Consider the following 19,580-nt stretch of genomic DNA (forward strand, 5'->3'; position numbering starts at 1 on the left):
AGCTTGTGCTTCCTCCAGCCCAGCATTTCTCATGATGTACTCTGCATATAAGTTAAATAAGCAGGATGACAATATATGGCCTTGACTTACTCCTTTTCCTATTTGGAACCAGTCTGTTGTTCCATGTCCAGTTCTAACTGTTGCTTCCTGATCTGCATACAGGTTTCTCAAGAGGCAGGTCAGGTGGTCTGGTATTCCCATCTCTTGAAGAATTGTCCACAGTTTATTGTGATCTACACAGTCAGAGGCTTTGGCATAGTCAATAAAGCAGAAGTAGATGTTTTTCTGGAGCTCTCTTGCTTTTTCCATGATCCAGCGGATGTTGACAATTTGATCTCTGGTTCCTCTGCCTTTTCTAAAACCAGCTTGAACATCTGGAAGTTCACAGTTCACGTATTGCTAAAGCCTGGCTTGGAGAATTTTAGCATCACTTTACTAGCGTGTCAGATGAGTGCAATTGTTCAGTAGTTTGAGCATTCTTTGGCATTGCCTTTCTTTGGGATTGGAATGAAAACTGACCTTTTCCAGTCCTGTGGCCACTGCTGAGTTTTCCAAATGTGCTGGCATATTGAGTGCAGCACTTCCAAAGCATCATCTTTCAGGATTTGAAATAGCTCAACTGGAATTCCATCACTTCCACTAGCTTTGTTCATAGTGATGCTTTCTAAGGCCCACTTGACTTCACATTCCAGGATGTCTGGCTCTAGGTGAGTGATCACACCATTGTGATTATCTGAGTCATGAAGATCTTTTTTGTACATTTCTTCTGTGTGTTCTTGCCACCTCTTCTTAATATTTTCTGCTTATGTTAGGTCCCTACCATTTCTGTCCCTTATCGAGCCAATCTTTGCCTGAAATGTTCCCTTGGTATCTCTAATTTTCAAACTCTCCTTTAAGTGGGTTTAGAGGGAACATATCTCAATACAATAAAAGCCATTTATGACAAACTTACAGTCAACGTAATACTAACTGGTGAAAAACTAAAAGCCTTCCTGCTAAATTCAGAAACAAGACAAGGATCCCTACTTTCACCACTTCTATCCAACACAGTATTGGAAGTTTTGGCCATAGCAGTCAGACAAGAAAAGGAAGTAAAAGTTATCCAAATTAGAAAAGAAGATGTAATTGACACTATTTGTGCTTAGTCACTCAGTTGTGTCCAACTCTTTGCAACCCCATAGACTGTAGCCCCCCCAAGCTCTTCTGTCTATGGGGATTCTCCAGACAAGAATACTGGAGTGGATTGCTATGCCTCTCTCCAGGACACTATTTGTATATGACATGATACTCAGAACCATAAGGTCTCCACACAGAAAGTAAAGTATTAGAACTAATGAACTCAGCAATGTAGCAGCATACCAGACTAAAAGCACAAGTTTGTACATTTCTTTAGACTAATAAAGAAATATCAGAAAGAGAAAGTTAAAAAAAAATTCTGTTTAAAGTCACATCAAAAAATACCTAGGAATAAACTTAACCTTGGAGATGAAAGACCTATACGCTGACAATTGTGAAACACAAATAAAGAAAATTGAAGATAATTTAGAGAAATGGAAAGATTATCCATGCTCTTGGATTGGAATAATTAATATTATTAAAATGACCGTACTACCCAAAGCAATCTACAGATTTAACACAATCCCTATCAAATACAACATTTTTCACGGAACTAGAGCAAATCATGCTAAAATTTATATGGAACCACAAAAGACTTAGAATTGCCAAAACAATCTTGAGGAAAAAGAGCAAAGCTGGAGGCATAACCCTTCCAAAGACATGAAGTCAATGGAGCAGAAGAGTCCAGAAATAAACCCACACGCCTATGGCCAGTTAATCTATGACAAAGGAGGCAAGAAGATACAATACAATGGAGAAAGGACAGTCTCTTCAACAGGTGTTGTTGGAAAATCTGGACGTGTGTGCATGTTCAGTTGCTCAGTCATGTCTGATTCTGCAACCCCATGGACCGTAGCCCACCAGGTTCCTCTGTCCATGGGATTCTCCAGGCAAGAATGCTGAGATGGTTTGCCATTTCCTCCTCCAAAGGATCTTCCTTACCCAGGGATCACACCCATGACTCCTGTGTCTCCTGTATTGGCAGGCTGATTCTTTACCACTAAGCCACCTGGGAAGCCCTCAGAAAAGTTGGACAACTACATATAAATCAGTGAAATTAGAGCACTCCCTCACACCATATAAAAAAAGAAACTCAAAATGGTTTAAGACCTAAACATAAGACCTAAAACCATATAATCCTAGAGGAGAACATAGACATAACATTATCTGACATAAATCATAGCAATATATTCTTAGATCAGTCTCTAAGGCAAAATAAATTTTAAAAAATGGGACTTAAGCAAACTTAAAAGCGTTTTCATGGTAAAGGAAACTACAAACAAAATGAAAAGACAACCTATGGATTGGGGAAAAAATATTGTAAACGATATGACGACAAATATACAAACAACTCATATAACTCAACACTGAAAAAACAAACAACCTGATCAAAAAATGGGCAGAAGACCTAAACAGATATTTTTTTCCGAAGAAGACATACAGGTGACCAATGGACACATAAAAAGATTCTCAGTACCTCTAATTATTAGAGAAATGAAAATCAAAACCACAATGAGCTATCACCTCATGCCTATCAGAATGGCTGTCACCAAAAAGTTTACAAATAATAAATGCCATAGAGGGTGTGGAGAAAAGGGAATCTATCTACGCTGTTGCTAGGAATGTAAATTGGTACAGCCACTCTGGAAAATAGTATAATAGGCTCCTTAAAAAACTAAAAATAGAACTATCATATGATCAAGCAATCCCATTCCCAAATATATATACAAAAAGACAAAAGTTCTAATTTGAAAAGACACAGAAATGCTGTTTATAATGGCCAATACATAGAAACAACACAAATGCCCACTGACAGACAACTGGTTGAAGAAGATGTGATATATATATATATGTGTGTGTGTGTGTGTGGTGTGAGTGTGTGTGTATAAAATACCAACCAAACATTTCTTAGGTGGGCAATTAGTCCAAATATTTAACTCAAGGATAAATCAAAATATTTAACTCAAGGATGACTTAAATATGAGCAAATGGGCAAAATTTCTCATTGGCCCACAGTCTTCTAGCAAAATTTGGTTGAAATAACCTATTTAGGTTAATAGACAAGGATTAATAGACAATTATTATTGTTATTGACAATAGATTATTGTCAATAATCTATTGGACAATCTATCTGTCCAATAGATTATTATTAGAGAAATAACTCTTTGGAAAAGAATTCTCTTGGTCCAGGTTTTCTATGATAGAGATTGACAATCTAATATTCAGATTTATTTTAAAAATTTGAAGCTAGATTTTTAAAAAGTCCAAATGCATCTTTGCAATAGGGAGTTGCCACAATAGGTAGGTTTTTCACAGAGTTGAATTAGAATTCAGAGGTAAGTCTGATTGCTGGCTCTATATCTGTATTAAACAATTTCAGAGGGGCAGCCTCTCAGTTTTTACATAAGTTGCTTTGCCGTTAAACTGACTTTAAATATATAAACCAGCAGCCAGTTAAATGAAGTCAGTGAGACTAAAACATGAATTTATAATAGATAGGCAGTAATGCCTGATATCCCGCCAAACAGCAGCAGCAACAACAGCAACAAAATGCCAATTTCTCTTTGAACAATAAGAAACCAGAGTTATTTTACACCTTTGGAGGTTTAGAAGCTTAATTAATCTTAATTGCAGTGTCTTTCAGAGAAGAGTCAGGAGTTGAGGAGATGTGTTACAGTTTTTCTTGCTGTTTTTTCAGGGTTGAGGAGATGGTACTTTTTTTCAGGATTGGGGAGATGGTACTCAATTGCAAAGGAAGATAATTTTCTTACTGGGATTTCTGAACTTTTTTTTCCCAACTAGGGCTCTGGGACACTGAGCTAGCTTGGTGAGTCAGGGCTGGCCTGCTGGAGTCAATGGATGTCAGAAGAGAATACCTAGAGGTCTGGACAGTTGAAAACTGAAGAGACTACATGTGGCTCTAGAAGGCAAAAGCAGGGGTCTTATTTTAAGGTGGCTGAGGTTTCCAGCTGTAAGTCAGGCAGGAACTATTAAAACCTCCAGGCTTCTTAGAGAAGTGTGGGACTAAATGTACACGTGTTTGTGTGTGCTAAGTTGCTTCCATAGTGTCTGGCTTTTTGTGATCTTATAGACCAACCTCGCTACCCATTTTTTAAACACAATTTTCTTCTTGCCTGACTCTGTTGAGCTTCTACTTACTTTCTCCCTCTCTCCAGTTAATCTTTCTCCCTTTAAAATGCCCAGTCACCTCTACATGGATCAAAGTTGAGCTTAGTTTACATTGGACTCTCTTAACTATAGCAGTAGGTACCGAATAAATCTGTTTTTACTGCTTTAACTCATATCCAACTTTGTTTCTCTTTGAGAGTTTTAACAATAACTTTGAGTGGCTCAAAGTTGTGAGATGACATTTCTCCCTACTTGTGCTATGGCTATCCAAGACCTAGATTATATATGTCTTCATAGATCCATCATGTTCCAAGGTTCTTCGCTGCTTATCACAGTAACTCTATGACCTCTTTGATCAATCTGGAACCAGTAGATGTTCAGAGGGAATGTGGAGGAAGGGGCATTCATGCTACATGAGGCAAACTTGCCTGAAGAGAGTAGGAAACACAAAGCAATCAGTAGATATATTGCCCACCTTTCTTTTCCCTAACAGGTGATTTCAAGACACTGTAGCTTTTATGGCTTTTCTAGAGAGGTCCCATGATGACTGGACAGTTCATTGTATGCATTATGGAGCTATGGTCAACTTATTAATGCTCTACTTTGTATTTACTTCCTCTCCTTCCCTGGCTGACTTCTCTTTTTTCCTCTTTTTTCTGTAGAATTGCACTCCCAATAAAACAATGGCACAAAAGCCTAGATTCAGTTGGAACTGAGGCTAAGAAAACAGATCCCAGTGCATGTGGGTGTGCGTGCCAAGTTGCTTCAGTCAAGTCTGACTCTTTGTGACTCTATGGACCACGGTCTGCCAGGCTTCTCTGTTCATGGGATTCTCTAGGCAAGAATACTGGAGTAGTTGCCTTGCCCTTCTCCAAGGGATCTTCCCAACCGGGGGATCAAATCTGTGTCTCTTATGTCACCCTGTGTTGGCAGGTGGGTTCTTTACCACTAGTGCCACCTGGGATGCCCCAACAGATTCCAGGATTGGTCCCAAAAAGCAAATTCTCAGGATGGAATTTTAGAGTTGAATTGCCTACTTGACTAAAGGCAATAGAGACCCCACTGCTCAGTGGTAGTGGGGGTAATAACCCCTGGCAGTGAGGTCACAATTAATGAAATTTCACCCCTGATTGGTTGGAAGGAGATGCAAGGCAGAAGGCAAGACACTGTGAGATTATAATGTGGTAAATGGTAATTATGAGATTTGTTATGTGGGGTGGCTGCTTTTGGTGGCAGTGCAAGTCTTATTAAAAGAAAATGATAGACTCAGGGCAGCTCCTTGCTAACTTAAATGATCCTCTGAAAACCAAAGGTGTCAATAGCAGTCTGGTCTCAGAGTAGAATGAGTTGAAAATCAGATACAGATTATAATTATAAAGACAGTAGAGAGGTAAAGGAAATTAAATTTGTAGCATCCATTAATATGCTATATGAAAATCTCAGGACCCAGGTGGGAAAGAGGGCAGGAAGACCTGTCTGTAATGAAGATATTTGAGTGGTTATACCTAAGAAAGAACTAAAAAAATTTCCTGGAATGTTTCTGGGCCAGTGGAATCTACCTGCTTTCTTTGCTAAAGGAAAGCAGCCTCCTCTTTCCTTTCCTAGAGTCTGTGCAGTGATCTTACGTAAATGTGCCTAACAAGATAATACTTGTTCTCCTCAAAGACTGCCTCTACTACACCTCATTGGCAGCTCCAGATAAGGAACGTTAGAATGGATTTACTATGTACAACCAGAGAGCTTATCACTGATTATATACCCTGGAAGGGTCCAGAGCTCACTCCCATCTCTACAGCAATAAGAAATATACTAGTGCTAGGTACTCCAGTTTCTTTAGGAAGCTTGGTGGTGCCTGTTCTCTGCTGGCCGTGACTGTATACGTGGCGTAAAAGTTAGGCTGCCTGATATTAATAAGGCTGGTAGGGTTTCAGAATGACAGAGACCAGTGGCAGGACTTAATTCTCAGAGTCACAATGGACACAATTACAGCCATGGGCATCAAAGTCAGAGTAGAAATCGGAGTGACTAGGCCTACATGGATTTATGGTGATTTTAGGGGTAAGATAGATGGAGAACTGACCTGGGCATTGTTTGATTTGTGTAATAGAAAACTGAGAGCTGGAAAGCTGACATCAGTGCTATAGTGAAAAAATCACCCAGTTTCTAGAACTAAATGGGATTATAGACCTAGAGTTCATTTACTGATAGGGAGACCTGTCCCCATGAGGAAGAGTCTGTCAGTGCCACCATAGATATATATGATAAATGTCTTTTCTGATTCTTCCCTAAGGGGACCTTCAGTCATTTACCAGAGTAACTTCCAGAGGAAAGGGCAACTACTCAGGCTTTTCAAATCTGTTAGATATGAGGTTTGAGCTGGCACTGACACTGATATTGTGCTGTGCTGTGCTTAGTCATTCAGTTGTGTCCGACTCTTTGCAATCCCATGTACTGTAGCCCTCCAGGCTCCTCTGTCCATCGGGATTCTCCAGGCAAGAATACTGGAATGGGTTGCCATGCCCTCCTCCAGGGGATCTTCCCAACCCAGGGATCGAACCCAGGTCTCTCACATTTGCAGGTGGATTCTTACCATCTGAGCCACTAGGGAAGCCCGACACCGATATTAGGAGAACCAAAATGCTATCCTGGTCTTCTAGTTAGAGCATAAGTTACAGTAGCCAGATGATAAGCGGGGTATTAGCCCAAGTCCAATTCACAGTAGGACAATGAGTCAGCAGACTTGCCCTGTAGTCTGTAGTTACTTTCCTAGTCCTTGAATATATAAATGGAGTAGGTGTCAACTGGAATAGATATCAGAACTCTTATATATGTTCCCTCCACTATGTAGATTAAGGACCATTATTTTTAGAACAGCCAAGTGGAAGTTCCAGAAACTGACCATTCCCACCCTCCCATTCAAGAATGTAAATTAGAAACAATGTCTCACCTGAGGAAAGATTGCAGTAATTAGTGCTACTATTGGACTGGAAGGATGTGGGGATGGTGGTACCCATCATATTCCCTTTCAGTGTTCACTTCTATATTCTCTCAAAACCATATGGATCATGGTTCTGGATGATGGTGAGTCCCCATTCATCCAGTCTGGTGACAGTCCCAGTAATGGCTAGTGGGCAGGATATGGTTATCTTTACAAAATCATATCAATTTATCCTCTGGCATTTGCCATGCAAGTATCGGTTAATAAAAGCTTTTCTTCCAGTCCACAGTAGGAAGTATCAAAATCTCTTTGTCTTTACATGACAGGAACAGCACTGAGTTAATGCCATATGGGAAACCAGACACGGAAAAAAAGCTGAAAGATGAATTTCTTGCCCTTCAAAGATTCCAAAATGCAGTAATTCCAAAAATGCCTTTCTGGAGATATCCTACATTACCAAACAACTTGTGAAGTCTCTTTTAAAGGTCTAGTGAGCTCAGTAAATACAAGAAAGTGTCTATTTACCTTTTACTTCTTTGCCGTATTTGCTTTTTCTTCCTTCTTGCCTCCCTGGGACTGAATCCTCAATGAAGAATTAGCGGAAAGTTTTGCTTCATGTTGTTTTCTAGTAAATCTGAGTTAAGAAAATGGACCTCCACACACTCCAAGCGGTTGAACTTAGAAAGAGAAACATAAATATGTAGATAAGCAGAGGTAAGTTTTGAAAGACAGCTGCACTTCTCTGAATAGCCATATAGCATCTGAATAGCCATATAGCATCTGGTCATTTTAATTTACATTTGTCATTTAGTTTGTATCAGCAAGCCAGTGTCCATGAGCAATTATTTTAAGATTGCAAGTGCTAAATATTCTAATCTCTGCACCACAGTCCGAATATGATTGACATTCTGACTTGGAAAATATTTTTAAAAGACAGTCTTTACTGTCAATGATAAAGTTTGTGTTGTAGCATTAATTTGGCAATGGACTTGTGAAATGCTGGGTTTAATCCTCAAACCTTGAAGCACTGCATATATTGAAAGACTAGGAGCAAGTTCCTGGATTTTCATCAAAAGAGACAAGAACTAAAGTTGTCTTGGGAGTAACTTGAGCTCTGAGTTTCCCTGACTCTGGTTTAATGAAATTTTAGTGAGTTGACGTTCAGGCAGGGCACAGCTGAAGGCACTGCTTTTAATTTAACTCTTCATATTTCTAACCAAATATGTTGAATAATTTGATTTTTTGTTCAGTAACTACATTGTGTCACTATATTCCACGATATGCTACATAACAGAGAATCTAGATGTGGGGGGGGATGGTTCTCTCAGGAGGATGAAGGAAAACCTCCTTGCAGGTTCTAGGGGCAGGTTCGAGGCTGTTTGGTCAGAGCCTTCTGTGGTCCTAGGAATCCCAAGTGTGATCTAAAAGGGTGGGAGGTACTGGGTCTCAGTGGCATGGCCCTTGTCTTTTGACCTCACCCTACAGGGAAGGACATGAATGAAGGAAAGGTAGATGGAACCCTATAAAGTACAGGACTTGAGGCAGGGCCTGGGTCTAGGAGTGGAAGGGGAGCTTGGAATGATCAGGGAACAAAAAGATTGGTGAAGCTAGAAGGAGGTAAGCATGGGAAGCTATAATAAGTTGAGACTGATGATCTAAGCTTTGAAGACCATGAAAAGGCTTTCAGATTTTTGTTTTATCATATCTTGTTTGCCAGTCGACCTGCAATTAGGTCTGCAAAGCTTTAAGTGAGAGTTGATTGGGACCTTGAGACTTATCTGCAAAGCTTTTAGACAGAATATCTGAAAGAGGGGACTTGAGAGTTCAGCTGGTCTGTGATCAAATATAGGTAAAAGTAGACAAAAATATTCAGATGGAGCCAAGGTAATATCACAGCTCTGAGGAAGGAGCTTTTCTATAGTGTAACTCACTGCTGCATACCCCTGGGCCTGAAACTGTTCCAACTCATTTGGGCAGGAGCAAGAAGTATGCACACTTTGCTGTAAACCTGACAAACCTGCCTGTATATCCTTTGGCTCAGATGGTAAAGCATCTGCCTACAATGAGGGAGACCCGGGTTCAATCCCTGGGTCGGGAAGATCTCCTGGAGAAGGAAATGGCAACCCACTCCAGCATTCTTGCCTGGGAGAATCCCATGGACGGAGGAGCCTGGTGGGCTACAGTCCATGGGGTCGCAAAGAGTCGGACACGACTGAGTGACTTCACTTTCACTTTCTTTTTCACTTACGAACACTCTAAGGTTCTTTACAAGAGTGCCCTTAGACACCTTTCTTTGCTCTTTACCTTCCTTTGTAACAAACTGAACTACAGTTTGTCTGATTCTCAAGTCTGTTTTGAAATACTAATTACTGGCCTTTGGGTTATATATTAGCTATTTGTCTTGCCAGCTTTCAAATGTAAGATTTCCCTACTGAATTGTGACTTAACTGGCTCAATTGACCTCCTGACATCACATGGCAAACACTGTTCCAGTTCTGATCACTTGGAATCTAACTTCTATCCTAGCTAGATCAACTTCTGCTGCCAAGCAAGGAGAAATCGAGCATTTTGTTATGAACCACTGGATTCAGAGCACCTGTTTGTTCGCCCTGGCAAGAAGGCAATGTCTCTGCTTTTCTTTACTCCCTTGTTGTTTAGTCACTAAGTCATGTCCAGCTCTTTTGTGATCCTATGGACTGTAGCCCACCAGGCTCCTCTGTCCCTAGGCATGGGGACTATGACTACAGAAGGACAATTCAAAATCCTGAGGACAGATTTCTGCTGGGTCCATCCAGTCAGTGGAGGTTGAGATGCAGATTCAGACCCTGCTTTCATGGGTACTGAGTCTAACAACTGTTCTGAGCAGCTAAGCCTTTCCCTATTCACACATCCAGAGAAATTTAGAGGCAATTCAGTAGAACTTGCTGGGATTAAGTAGTCATAATGATTCATGAATATCCGGAGCTTTGGTTGAGAATTGGTGGGGAGTTGGGGTTGGTAATACTGTTGGGTGCACACTGATTGCAATTCTGACATACTACATTTTAGGAGATGTGGAGGGTGATAGCTTTAGAAGCCCAGCAGTCATTTCCCAGGAGGGAAGAGGAAGCAATGAAGGTCTACCCACAAGAACTGATAGACATTGATCAGCTGCCAGGAGAAAGAATTGACAGCTCTTAAGCTTTATGGGCTCTCTTGGGGGAAAGGATCCAAACTTCCACCACAGTTTAACCAGAGCCTCAAGAGTGGGTTATGCAATGAACTAGTTCGGGTTACTAGACTTGAACCTCCCAATATTAACAAGCTCTGTATAAGGCTAGAGATAGAACAGACCATGACTCCCTTTTTCTCTTAGATGATAACAGAACCATGCCTCAAGGTGCACACACATGTAAACACACTTGAGCCCCTGTGTTTGCCTGTCCACCTCTGTTTGCCAGCTCCCCCAAGCAGGGCATCTATATCCCTCCAAGACATTATGCTTATTTTTATGCAGATTGCATTATTCATGGTTTATTTCTAAAAATGGTACTTGTTTAGATTGTTTATTGCCCAAAAAGTATAGATTAAGTTTAAGGATTTTTTACTGATAATGATATTCAGAAACACCTTCCTCTGGCAAGTGTACTCTCTTCTAAAGAGAAACCCTATGGGAGTGTTTTGCATATGATACTTGAACTATAAAGATCCCAGTGGGGCAATTCTTGGTAATAATGGCTAATGTTTAATAGTGGCACTTGGACTTCTGCCATTCGTGAAGCAGCACAGTAGCTGAGAGCCTGGCTGTGAGTTATCTGCAACTGGATTCAAGTGTTCACTCTGTTATTTGCAGACTTTGAAGACTTGGGCAAGTTCTTTAGTCTCTCTGCCTTAAGTTTCTCATTGATGAAATGTGAGAGTTAATTTCTTCCTTTAGTGAGGATTAAAGAACATAATAGAAGTAAAGCCCTTAGCACATAGGAAGTGCTCAAATGCATGATATCAAGGTTTACTGGACTTTTTTTTTTTTCATCTCTGTCCTGACACTTATGAATGCTCTTTAAATATTTGTAGGACATTTCTTTTATGCAAAAATGTTAATTACTGAAGAATCATTTTTAAAAGCCTGTTTCATCTCTTGCATGGGGTTTCTTTTACCAGAAAAAACGCTTGCAAATGTAAAAATATTTCCATGTACTAGAAGTTAAATGTCTTGTTTTGCTAAGGGCCCCCAGAAAGGATACATGTGGTCTGGTGGCTAACTTGCACATAAACAATGAGCTATAGCTCACTTAATAATGGCATCTTTTCAGGGTTAACTAAACTTTCAGTTTCACTAAGAAGAACTGCATGAATCATTTTCTCCACTTCTCCCTAATCTGTGTGTATGTGCATGCACACATACAATTATACTACAGTGGTTAAAGTACAGTTTAATAATCTGAATTTAGATAAACTTAATTTACTGATCTCACTTTTATTTGGTATGCTTTAGTAGTTTTCATTATCAAAATACCCAAAGAAGCTAAAATTAGATTTTCTTCTGATTTTTACCCATTCTCTTATATTTCGCTTGTTCTCTGATATTTCTTCATCTCTAGAATGATCAGGAGGCAATATAAGAAAGCTCTCAAGCAAAAAGGACACAAAGTCTTTCCTTGTCCGATGAAGTCAACAGTCCCAAAACACATTAATTTATCTTCCTCTCTCATTTGAGAGCTGCACAGGCAGTCCTCCTGTTGGAGTGCCAGAATTCCAGTGGTTTGTTTGTAGAAGTGAGTTATGTGGAACTCACAACGCATTCTCCATAGAAACCATATTATACATGGTGGTTAATTATATTTAACCCATAATACTTAGAAGTAAAATTCCAACAGAACTATATGATGTGGCCATTCAATGAGCAGTATTTTTACAGGGAAATATGTTCAGGGATCTAACTATGGATGCCAGGAATGGAGCCTCTTCTGTCCTTCCCATCCTCCATTTCTGAGCCTCTGTTGCCTAGGGAAAAGAATTTCCCTAGGAGATGATTGAAAGCAGGGTAATGAGGTGTGGAGCTGGAGGCTCTCAGAGTCTGGGGACCAGAGGATGATATGTTGTGAGAATTCTCCCTTGCTTAGCTTTGGAGTAGCTCCTGATGTACTTCCTTTCTTTTAAAAAACATTTTTATTTTATACTGAACTATAATTTATTAACAATGCTGTGTTAGTTCCAAGTGTACAGCAAAGTGATTCAGTTATACATACATATGTGTCTGTACGTTATTACAGAATATTTAGCAGAGTTCCCTATGCTGTACAATATGTCATTGCTGGTTATCTATTTTAAATAGAGTAGTGTGTATATGTCAGTCTCAGACTCCTAATTTATCCCCCTCCCCTTTCTTTCCCCTTCGGTAACCATGAGTTTGTTTTCTAAGTGTGTGAGTCTATGTTTTGTAAATAAGTTCATTTGTATCATTTTTTTAGATTCTGTCTATGTGTGTGCATGCTAAGTCACTTCAGTCATGTCCGACTCTTTGCAACGCTATGGACTATAGCCCGCCAGGCTACTCTATCCATGGGATTCTTCAGGCAAGAATACTGGAGTGGGTTGCCATGCCCTCTCCAGGGGATTGGCAGGTTCTTTACCACTAGTGCCATCTGGGAAGTGGTTTTTTTTTTTTTTTTTTTTAGATTCTACATGTAAGCAATATTATATGGTATTTGACTTTCTCCGTCTGACTTAGTATGATAATCTCTAGATTCATTCATTTTGCTGCAAATGAAATTATTTCATTCTTTTTAATGGCTGAGTGGTATTACATTGATATATACATACTACATCTTTTCTATCCCTTCCTCTGACAATGAACGTTTAGGTTGCTTCTCCCCACTCATTCCCATAACTGTCACCAGCTCAAAATAGCACATGATACTCCTGGCCCACAGCACCCCGGCCAACTGGAAATACATGTCCAAGGCTCCTAGGCACAGGTGGCCCTCAGATCCCACTGTGCCTGCACTCCATCCACCCCCAGTCCTCAGCCTGCGTGCCCCTCCTCTTTTCCTTGCTTTTGATCCACCAACCCCAGTAATTGATCCTGTTCCTTCTCCCTCCACTGCCACAAACAACCTCTTTCTTCAAAGAAGGATTTCTCTCTTCTCATTTTGCATCAGAACAAGGAGTCCCCTCTGCTTGCGTAGTCCTGAAACGAATACACAGAACACACGGAATCAGATACTCTATGGAGTTAGCAAAGAAACTCCCCCCTGACCTTATTCTCAGTATTTCAAGTAGGTTCTACAGATTAAGGTCAAAACCCTAGTTAATGGTAAGTCCTCTTCTATCATATAAGGAATAGGTGCAAGATTTATCCATATTTCAAGAGGGGCCATGGATTTGGTATTTAGTGATAAACATATCATCAAGAAATATAACTGATGGTTGGAAGTTTAACAGGGTAAAATGACAGTGTGACTAGCACCCCCTAGTGTTGAGGAGAAGCTGTGCGTAGATGGGAGGTGGCTGAGAGCTGGGGGTGTTACAGAATTTCTCTTTGTTGGTGCTAAGGCTCTCAGTCATGTCTGACTCTTTATGGCCCAATGGACTATAGCCCGCCAGGTTCCTCTGTCCATGGAATTTTCCAGGCAAGGATACTGGAGTGGGTTGTCATTTCCTACTCCAGGGGATCTTTGTGACCCTGGGATTGAACCCATGTCTCTTGTGTCTCCTGCATTGCAGGTGGGTTCTTCACCACTAGTACCACCCGGGAAGCTCCTCCTCTCTATTGCTTTGCTTTAAATCCACTTCTTCAGGAGCAGAATTCCAGGATGCTGGGTTCATCTGCCAAGAGACTTCTGGGTAAAGTGCTTAAGGCAATTCAAGAGAAGCATCCAGGGATGAAACCAAAACTAAGATGCCATCCCGGAGGTGAAAATCAAGTGGCCAGGAATGAGCTATAGACAGTAGCGAAGTTAGGCAGAAGCAAGAGATTCCTGGTGGAGCCTGGAGAGACTCCTGGCTGCTACCTGAGCAAACACTATAAGCATTTGTTTTTCTAGGACTCTCGAGCTTTTAAGGGAAGGAAATTTTTGAAGACCCTGGGTAAACTTGCATATCATTCCTCAAATCACCACCAATCTTGCCTTAGCTAAGGACGAGAGTGCTAAAGTAAGAGTGAGAAGGCTTTTGGAGGCAGAAGCATTCTGAAGACAGATATCTGAGTAGGTAAAATAAGCAGAAGTAAAAGTCACAAGCCTTAACAAGCAGGTATAGGGTAGAGTTAGTCATTGGTCGCCTAGATGCCCTTAAGTTTTTAGCAATTTTATTTTTTTATTTTTATTTTTTTTTGAGTTGAAAGGTTGAAGAATTTACTATTTACACGTATAAAGACTATAAAAAGACTATGAGACGAGCCACGGGCGGAGGCCCAGTCCAGAGGTTGACTCCGGCTCAGTCGGTGATGATGAGCTCGTCGACGCCCCAGTCTTCGTAGCTCCCGTCTGGCAGGTAGCGGCGAATGATGATGGGGATCTTCCGGGCCTTGAGCTCCTTCATGGCGATCAGTAAGGGATCTGTCTCCCCCTCCAGCTCCACCATCACAGGGGCGCACATCGCAATCTGAAGGGCTCGGGTGCCCAGCACACGGGCCCGCTCATACTTGGTCATATATGGTGTGGTGATTCGTTTCTGGTTGGCCTGCGGTCGCTCTCCAGAAGGGAGAATCTCAACGTTCTCCTGGCCCTCCTCCTCGGCATTCTCCAAGTCATCGAGCCCTTCATCCTCCTCCACGTCATCAAAGTCGTCTCCATCAAAATTGTCCTCGTTGTCTGACATGACGCCCGCACAGCAGCCACCGGGTTCCGCGACCCAGACCCGCGCGGAGACCGGCTAACAGCGTACCTCCGCCTTGCGCCAGTTTTTAGCAATTTTAGATGTCTCTTTGGCTTGCTTTTCTGACTCTAGCTCCTCTGTTTGTAGAAGTTGGTATTTGTCATCATGCTGAAACCATTCTACATACAGACAAGGTTTCATTTATTGTCCCAGCCCTGCCTCCTTTCTGTCCTGTGGAGTTTGGTGATATGAGGAGAATGGAGCCAGTCAGCTCCTGGACTCTCTTTCCTCCTGTCATTCATTTGAACACTTAATTTATGCCAGACACTTCATTATACACAGGGAATATACTAGTGAACACTAGTGAACTAGTGAACTGACACAAATCTTGCCCTTATGAAGTTCACGTTCTAGTGGAAGAGGCAGACAATAAACAGATTGCAAAAATATAATGTGACATATGATGCTAAACCCAGGAACAAGGATACAGTGGTTAAAACTGTACATAGGGTGGCCAAAGGGGTTGTTTTTGAGTAAAAATTTGAAGGAGATTAGTCTGGTAGGGCTATAATAAAAGGATACCACAGACTGGGTGGCTCAAATTGAGGACATTTGTTTTCTCACAGGTCTGGAGGCTGGAAGTCTAACAGCAGGGTGTTGTTAGGGTTGGTTTCTGAGGAGACTCCTCTTTCCTGGCATGCATGTGGCTCTGCCATTTACTAGCTGTATATTTTTTGGAAAGTTGCTTTACTTCTTTGCGTTTTGGTTTCCTAATCAGTAAAATTGGAATAATAATCTACCTCGCAGAGGTATCGTGAGGACTAAATTAATAAAATGAAATGAAATTGGGAAAATTTATGGTCCATAGTAAACAGTATATAAATGTTTGCTCTTATTGTTATAAATGTTTGTCTTCCTGGCAACTATATACATTACAAACTAGCTAATCTCATTCCTCCAAATGTGTGCCTATCTCCTCTCCTATAAGGTTCAGGTGGGCTTATCAGGCTTTCATAGGCAGCAACACAAAGTCACAGATTGAAAGGTAAACTAAGTCCACTGGGAAAAGATAAGGGCCATTTGATGAGAACACTTGATTTGAATAACAAATCTATATAACCAAAGGTAGGCTTAAAGTTGGGGGTATAGAGTCAAAAGTTGGGAGTCAGAGGTGGGGAAGAGCATAGAGGAAGGAGGAGAGTTCAGTATGACAGCATGCTAGAAACAAATGAGATGGTGTTCAGGATGGCTGCTGCAAAGCTTCATCCCACTCCCCTAGACTCCCCACCCAACCCCATCAGGAAAGCCTCGTGAAAGGCCCTGGCCAGGGTCTAGGATAATTTTGCAGTGGGAGACTGATTTCCATTACAATTTTTTTCTGGCTCCATAAAACCCCCATGGTATTAAGTACCGTAGAAGAGGGAGCCAAGGTACCAATCAACAGGTGTCTAATATTTCTATGTGCCCTGGCTTCTCAGCCCAAGTTTTTAGGACTAGGAGATAATATTTAAGAGTAGGTAAAGATTTAGATTGACTCGGCTCAGCAAGGATTGATGGAAGGCAGGATGAATATGCAGAGATGGGAATAATTAGCTATCTTCTTCCATAGGATAGATAAAGATAGATAAATATGCTAAGGAAGATATTTAAATTTTATGCAGGAATGAGTGGAGTAGATGTCTCATCTCTAGTATAGCCTCAATCCAATGGTCACTGGTGCCTTTGAAGGTATTTTATACATGTCCACTGTAGTCTGTGTCTTTTCTAGGTGCTGATCATTGGGGTGTTTCTAATAATCAGGAATTTGGGGTAAATAATAGTCTGGAAGCTGTAAGAGTTATGGAATGATATATGTTGGGTGGTGAAGCAATGCTGTGAATTACATGAGATTTTTGTGGCAGTTAGAAACATTGACCAGCTAAATTATTTCTAAGAAGTGTTTACAGGCTAGCACAGAGGCACAATGACTTTTGCTTGTGTTTGTGGAGATTGAGGGACCATTTTGTAGAGCAGCTTCCTATTGCTTGTTTTTCTGTATAATAAAAAATATTGGCTGGTCTTTGTCTCTGATTCCTTGTAAGGAGCCTTTAAATCCTTGGAATTTCCCAAGTGAAAGGACTGTTGTCGTTATTCATGATAGGTCCCTCAGTAGTTTCAAGACCGGGGCTAGCAGTGCTGGAAAGACCCAACCATGTGATTAAGGTTTGGAGAGTTGAGTCACATTATATCAGCCTGTCCTCCCAATCTCTGTAGAGAGAAGAGGATTGAAGATTGAGTTCTATCATGTGGCCAATAATTCAATCAATCATACCCATGTAATGAAACCCCAATAAAAACTCTGGTCACCTGAAACTGTACAACTGAGCCTGCCAGATTGGTAATCATATATTTATGTGCTGTCAGGATGATGCATCCTGAAGACATGGAAGCGTCAGGTTTCCTCTAAGGACTCATTCTGGTGCTTATTCACTTCGTCAATCCCAATTTATACCCTTTATAGTAAAACTTTAATCACAAGTACAGGGCTTTCCTGAGTTCTGTGAGTCATTCCAATTAATTATGGTATTTCAAGGAGTACTAAGAAATTCCTGAAGGTTTGTAGCCAATTGGTCAGAAGTGTGGGTGGCCTGGGTTACAATACAAGTTTCTAGGTCAATACTAGGATATTTAAAGCCATACTATGAAGTTAAATATGAAAAATCTATATGACTGTATAGACCATTTTCAATGTAATTGAATCTTTTAATTTCTTAGTTCTAATGTTCTAGAATGAAAGTTTGGCTCAGCTAAGTCTATGAATTGTTCCTCTAACTTAGATAAGCATTTTTTATCCAATTAGCTGAAAGTTTTAGTGCCATGGGCCTGAGGTAAGGTAGCCAGGATTGGGGTAGAGGTGATGGAAACCTTCAATTTCCAGAAGAACCCACTCCTTTTCTTGAGGTGATCATTTATTTGGGTTGTTGTATAGTTAAACAGGGAAGGAACTTTTAAATTACCTGGTGAATTCTCAGGAATTTCCAGATATTTTTGACTGTTCTAGGGATCTGCTTAGTAATTTCTGAAAGATGACCAAGTGCCATGATAATGTGTCACAGTAGCTGGCCAAGCTGCATCATTTTGAGGGCATTCTTCCACTTTTCACTTGCCTTATGTGAATCAGGCTCTAGGCACTGGAAGGCATGGCATCATTGAGCCTCCCAGCAATAGATCTGGTCAGAAGGAGTGGGACATGGTCAGCCCCAGTAATTTTGATAGCGTGGCACTCATCATTTTTCTTATGTTGGAATTCATGGATAAGAACTGAAATTCCATGACCCAGAGGCAACTGATCTCATTCCTTAGCAGAATTAACAAATGGCATCATTGTCCCCTTAATGGGGAGGGCCATCAAGCACATTGGCTAGCACTGTAAGAAGACCTACACAGTTCTAGATTACTGCTGACTCCTCTGCAGTTCATGCAATTCATGAGAGTAGGTATGTGATATATTTTCTCTCAAATATGAAGATAAGAATAAAGTAGATTCCATAAGTGCAAGTGAATTTCTCTGGGAGTGATGCTTGCAATATGCTGGTGTATGTATGATGCTAATGAACAAGGGTTTGGTACTATACTCCCATCCTTGCTAACTGCATGGAGAGTGCCATCTGTGGGAGTTAGAACTTTCAACCTTGTCTCTATCTTCTACTCCAGCTCTTCACTCATATGAGCAGTGGAAGACCAAGAAAACCAAGAAACTCAGGGAATTTTGTTCCAATATCACTCCCAATCGAAGGTTCTCAGAAATTGAGTCAGATGGGGCATCTTTGAGGGTTCACATATTCTGAGCACTATTGCAAACTGCATCCTGAAGTTGCCTAAACTGAAATAGACTGATGCTGGGCTACAAAATCCAGATGTGGCTAGATGAACAGAAGTGATCCAATTATAAAGGTTAACAGGCTAGAAAATGAAGGTCAGCAGTGTATGGGAAGGGTAGAGGCAAGTGGAAGAAAGAAAATCTGGAGGAAACTTTTGATGCAGAGTCCACATGCTCATGGAGGCATTTTGTTTGGTGTCTGTGGCTGTTGATGCAGGTATGCTGGAATCAAAAGAGTCAGAGCAAAATGAATGTTCAGCTCCAGCATTATCAGTATCAAGTCTTTTCAATTCTACATCTTTATCAACTTGCGAATCTATCTGTCCCTCTCTCCTATGCAGTTTCTTCCTAAGTTTTAGAGATTATATCTCTTAAATACTTAATCTATTTCTATGGTGACCAGAGTGATACATCTAAAATATGAATTTGACTTAAGCACCTTCAACTCATTTCCTACAGAATTAAATACTAATGTCAGATAGTATATAAGACTATTTATGATCTTGCCCTTTGCTTATTTCTCCATCCTCATCTCTCACCACTTCCCCCCTCTCTCTAGCCACAACGACCTATTGGTATTTCCTGGAACATACTATTCTATTACATTCCTTCATGACTTAGTTCCTCTGGATATTGTCTGGAACGTTCTACTCTTTTATACCTTATAAATTCCTACTAGTCCTCTAAGACTTTGACTCTGAATTCTTTTCTGATCTACCAAGGCAGAGTTGAACATTCTTT

The 19,580-nt window shown here is 40.7% G+C and overlaps 1 protein-coding gene across 1 annotated transcript; it reads right to left on the minus strand.

Moving 5' to 3' along the window:
• Positions 1 to 14,469: 14,469 nt before the first annotated feature.
• Positions 14,470 to 16,719, minus strand: LOC147366920 (DNA-directed RNA polymerases I, II, and III subunit RPABC2). Its single transcript, XM_086415174.1, has one exon. It carries the CDS (start codon positions 14,981 to 14,983, stop codon positions 14,600 to 14,602), a length of 384 nt encoding a protein of 127 aa, XP_086271300.1. The 5' UTR covers positions 14,984 to 16,719; the 3' UTR covers positions 14,470 to 14,599.
• Between the last annotated feature and the right edge of the window lie 2,861 nt (positions 16,720 to 19,580).

This window comes from Bos grunniens, chromosome 8, assembly GCF_055505025.1.
Source record: "Bos grunniens cultivar Pamir isolate PY7600 chromosome 8, Bosgru_T2T1.0, whole genome shotgun sequence".
NCBI lineage: Eukaryota > Metazoa > Chordata > Mammalia > Artiodactyla > Bovidae > Bos > Bos grunniens.

Bases quoted from the DNA above. Each gene is read 5' to 3' on its own strand.
- LOC147366920 (XM_086415174.1), bottom strand. From the start codon at position 14,983: ATGTCAGACAACGAGGACAATTTTGATGGAGACGACTTTGATGACGTG.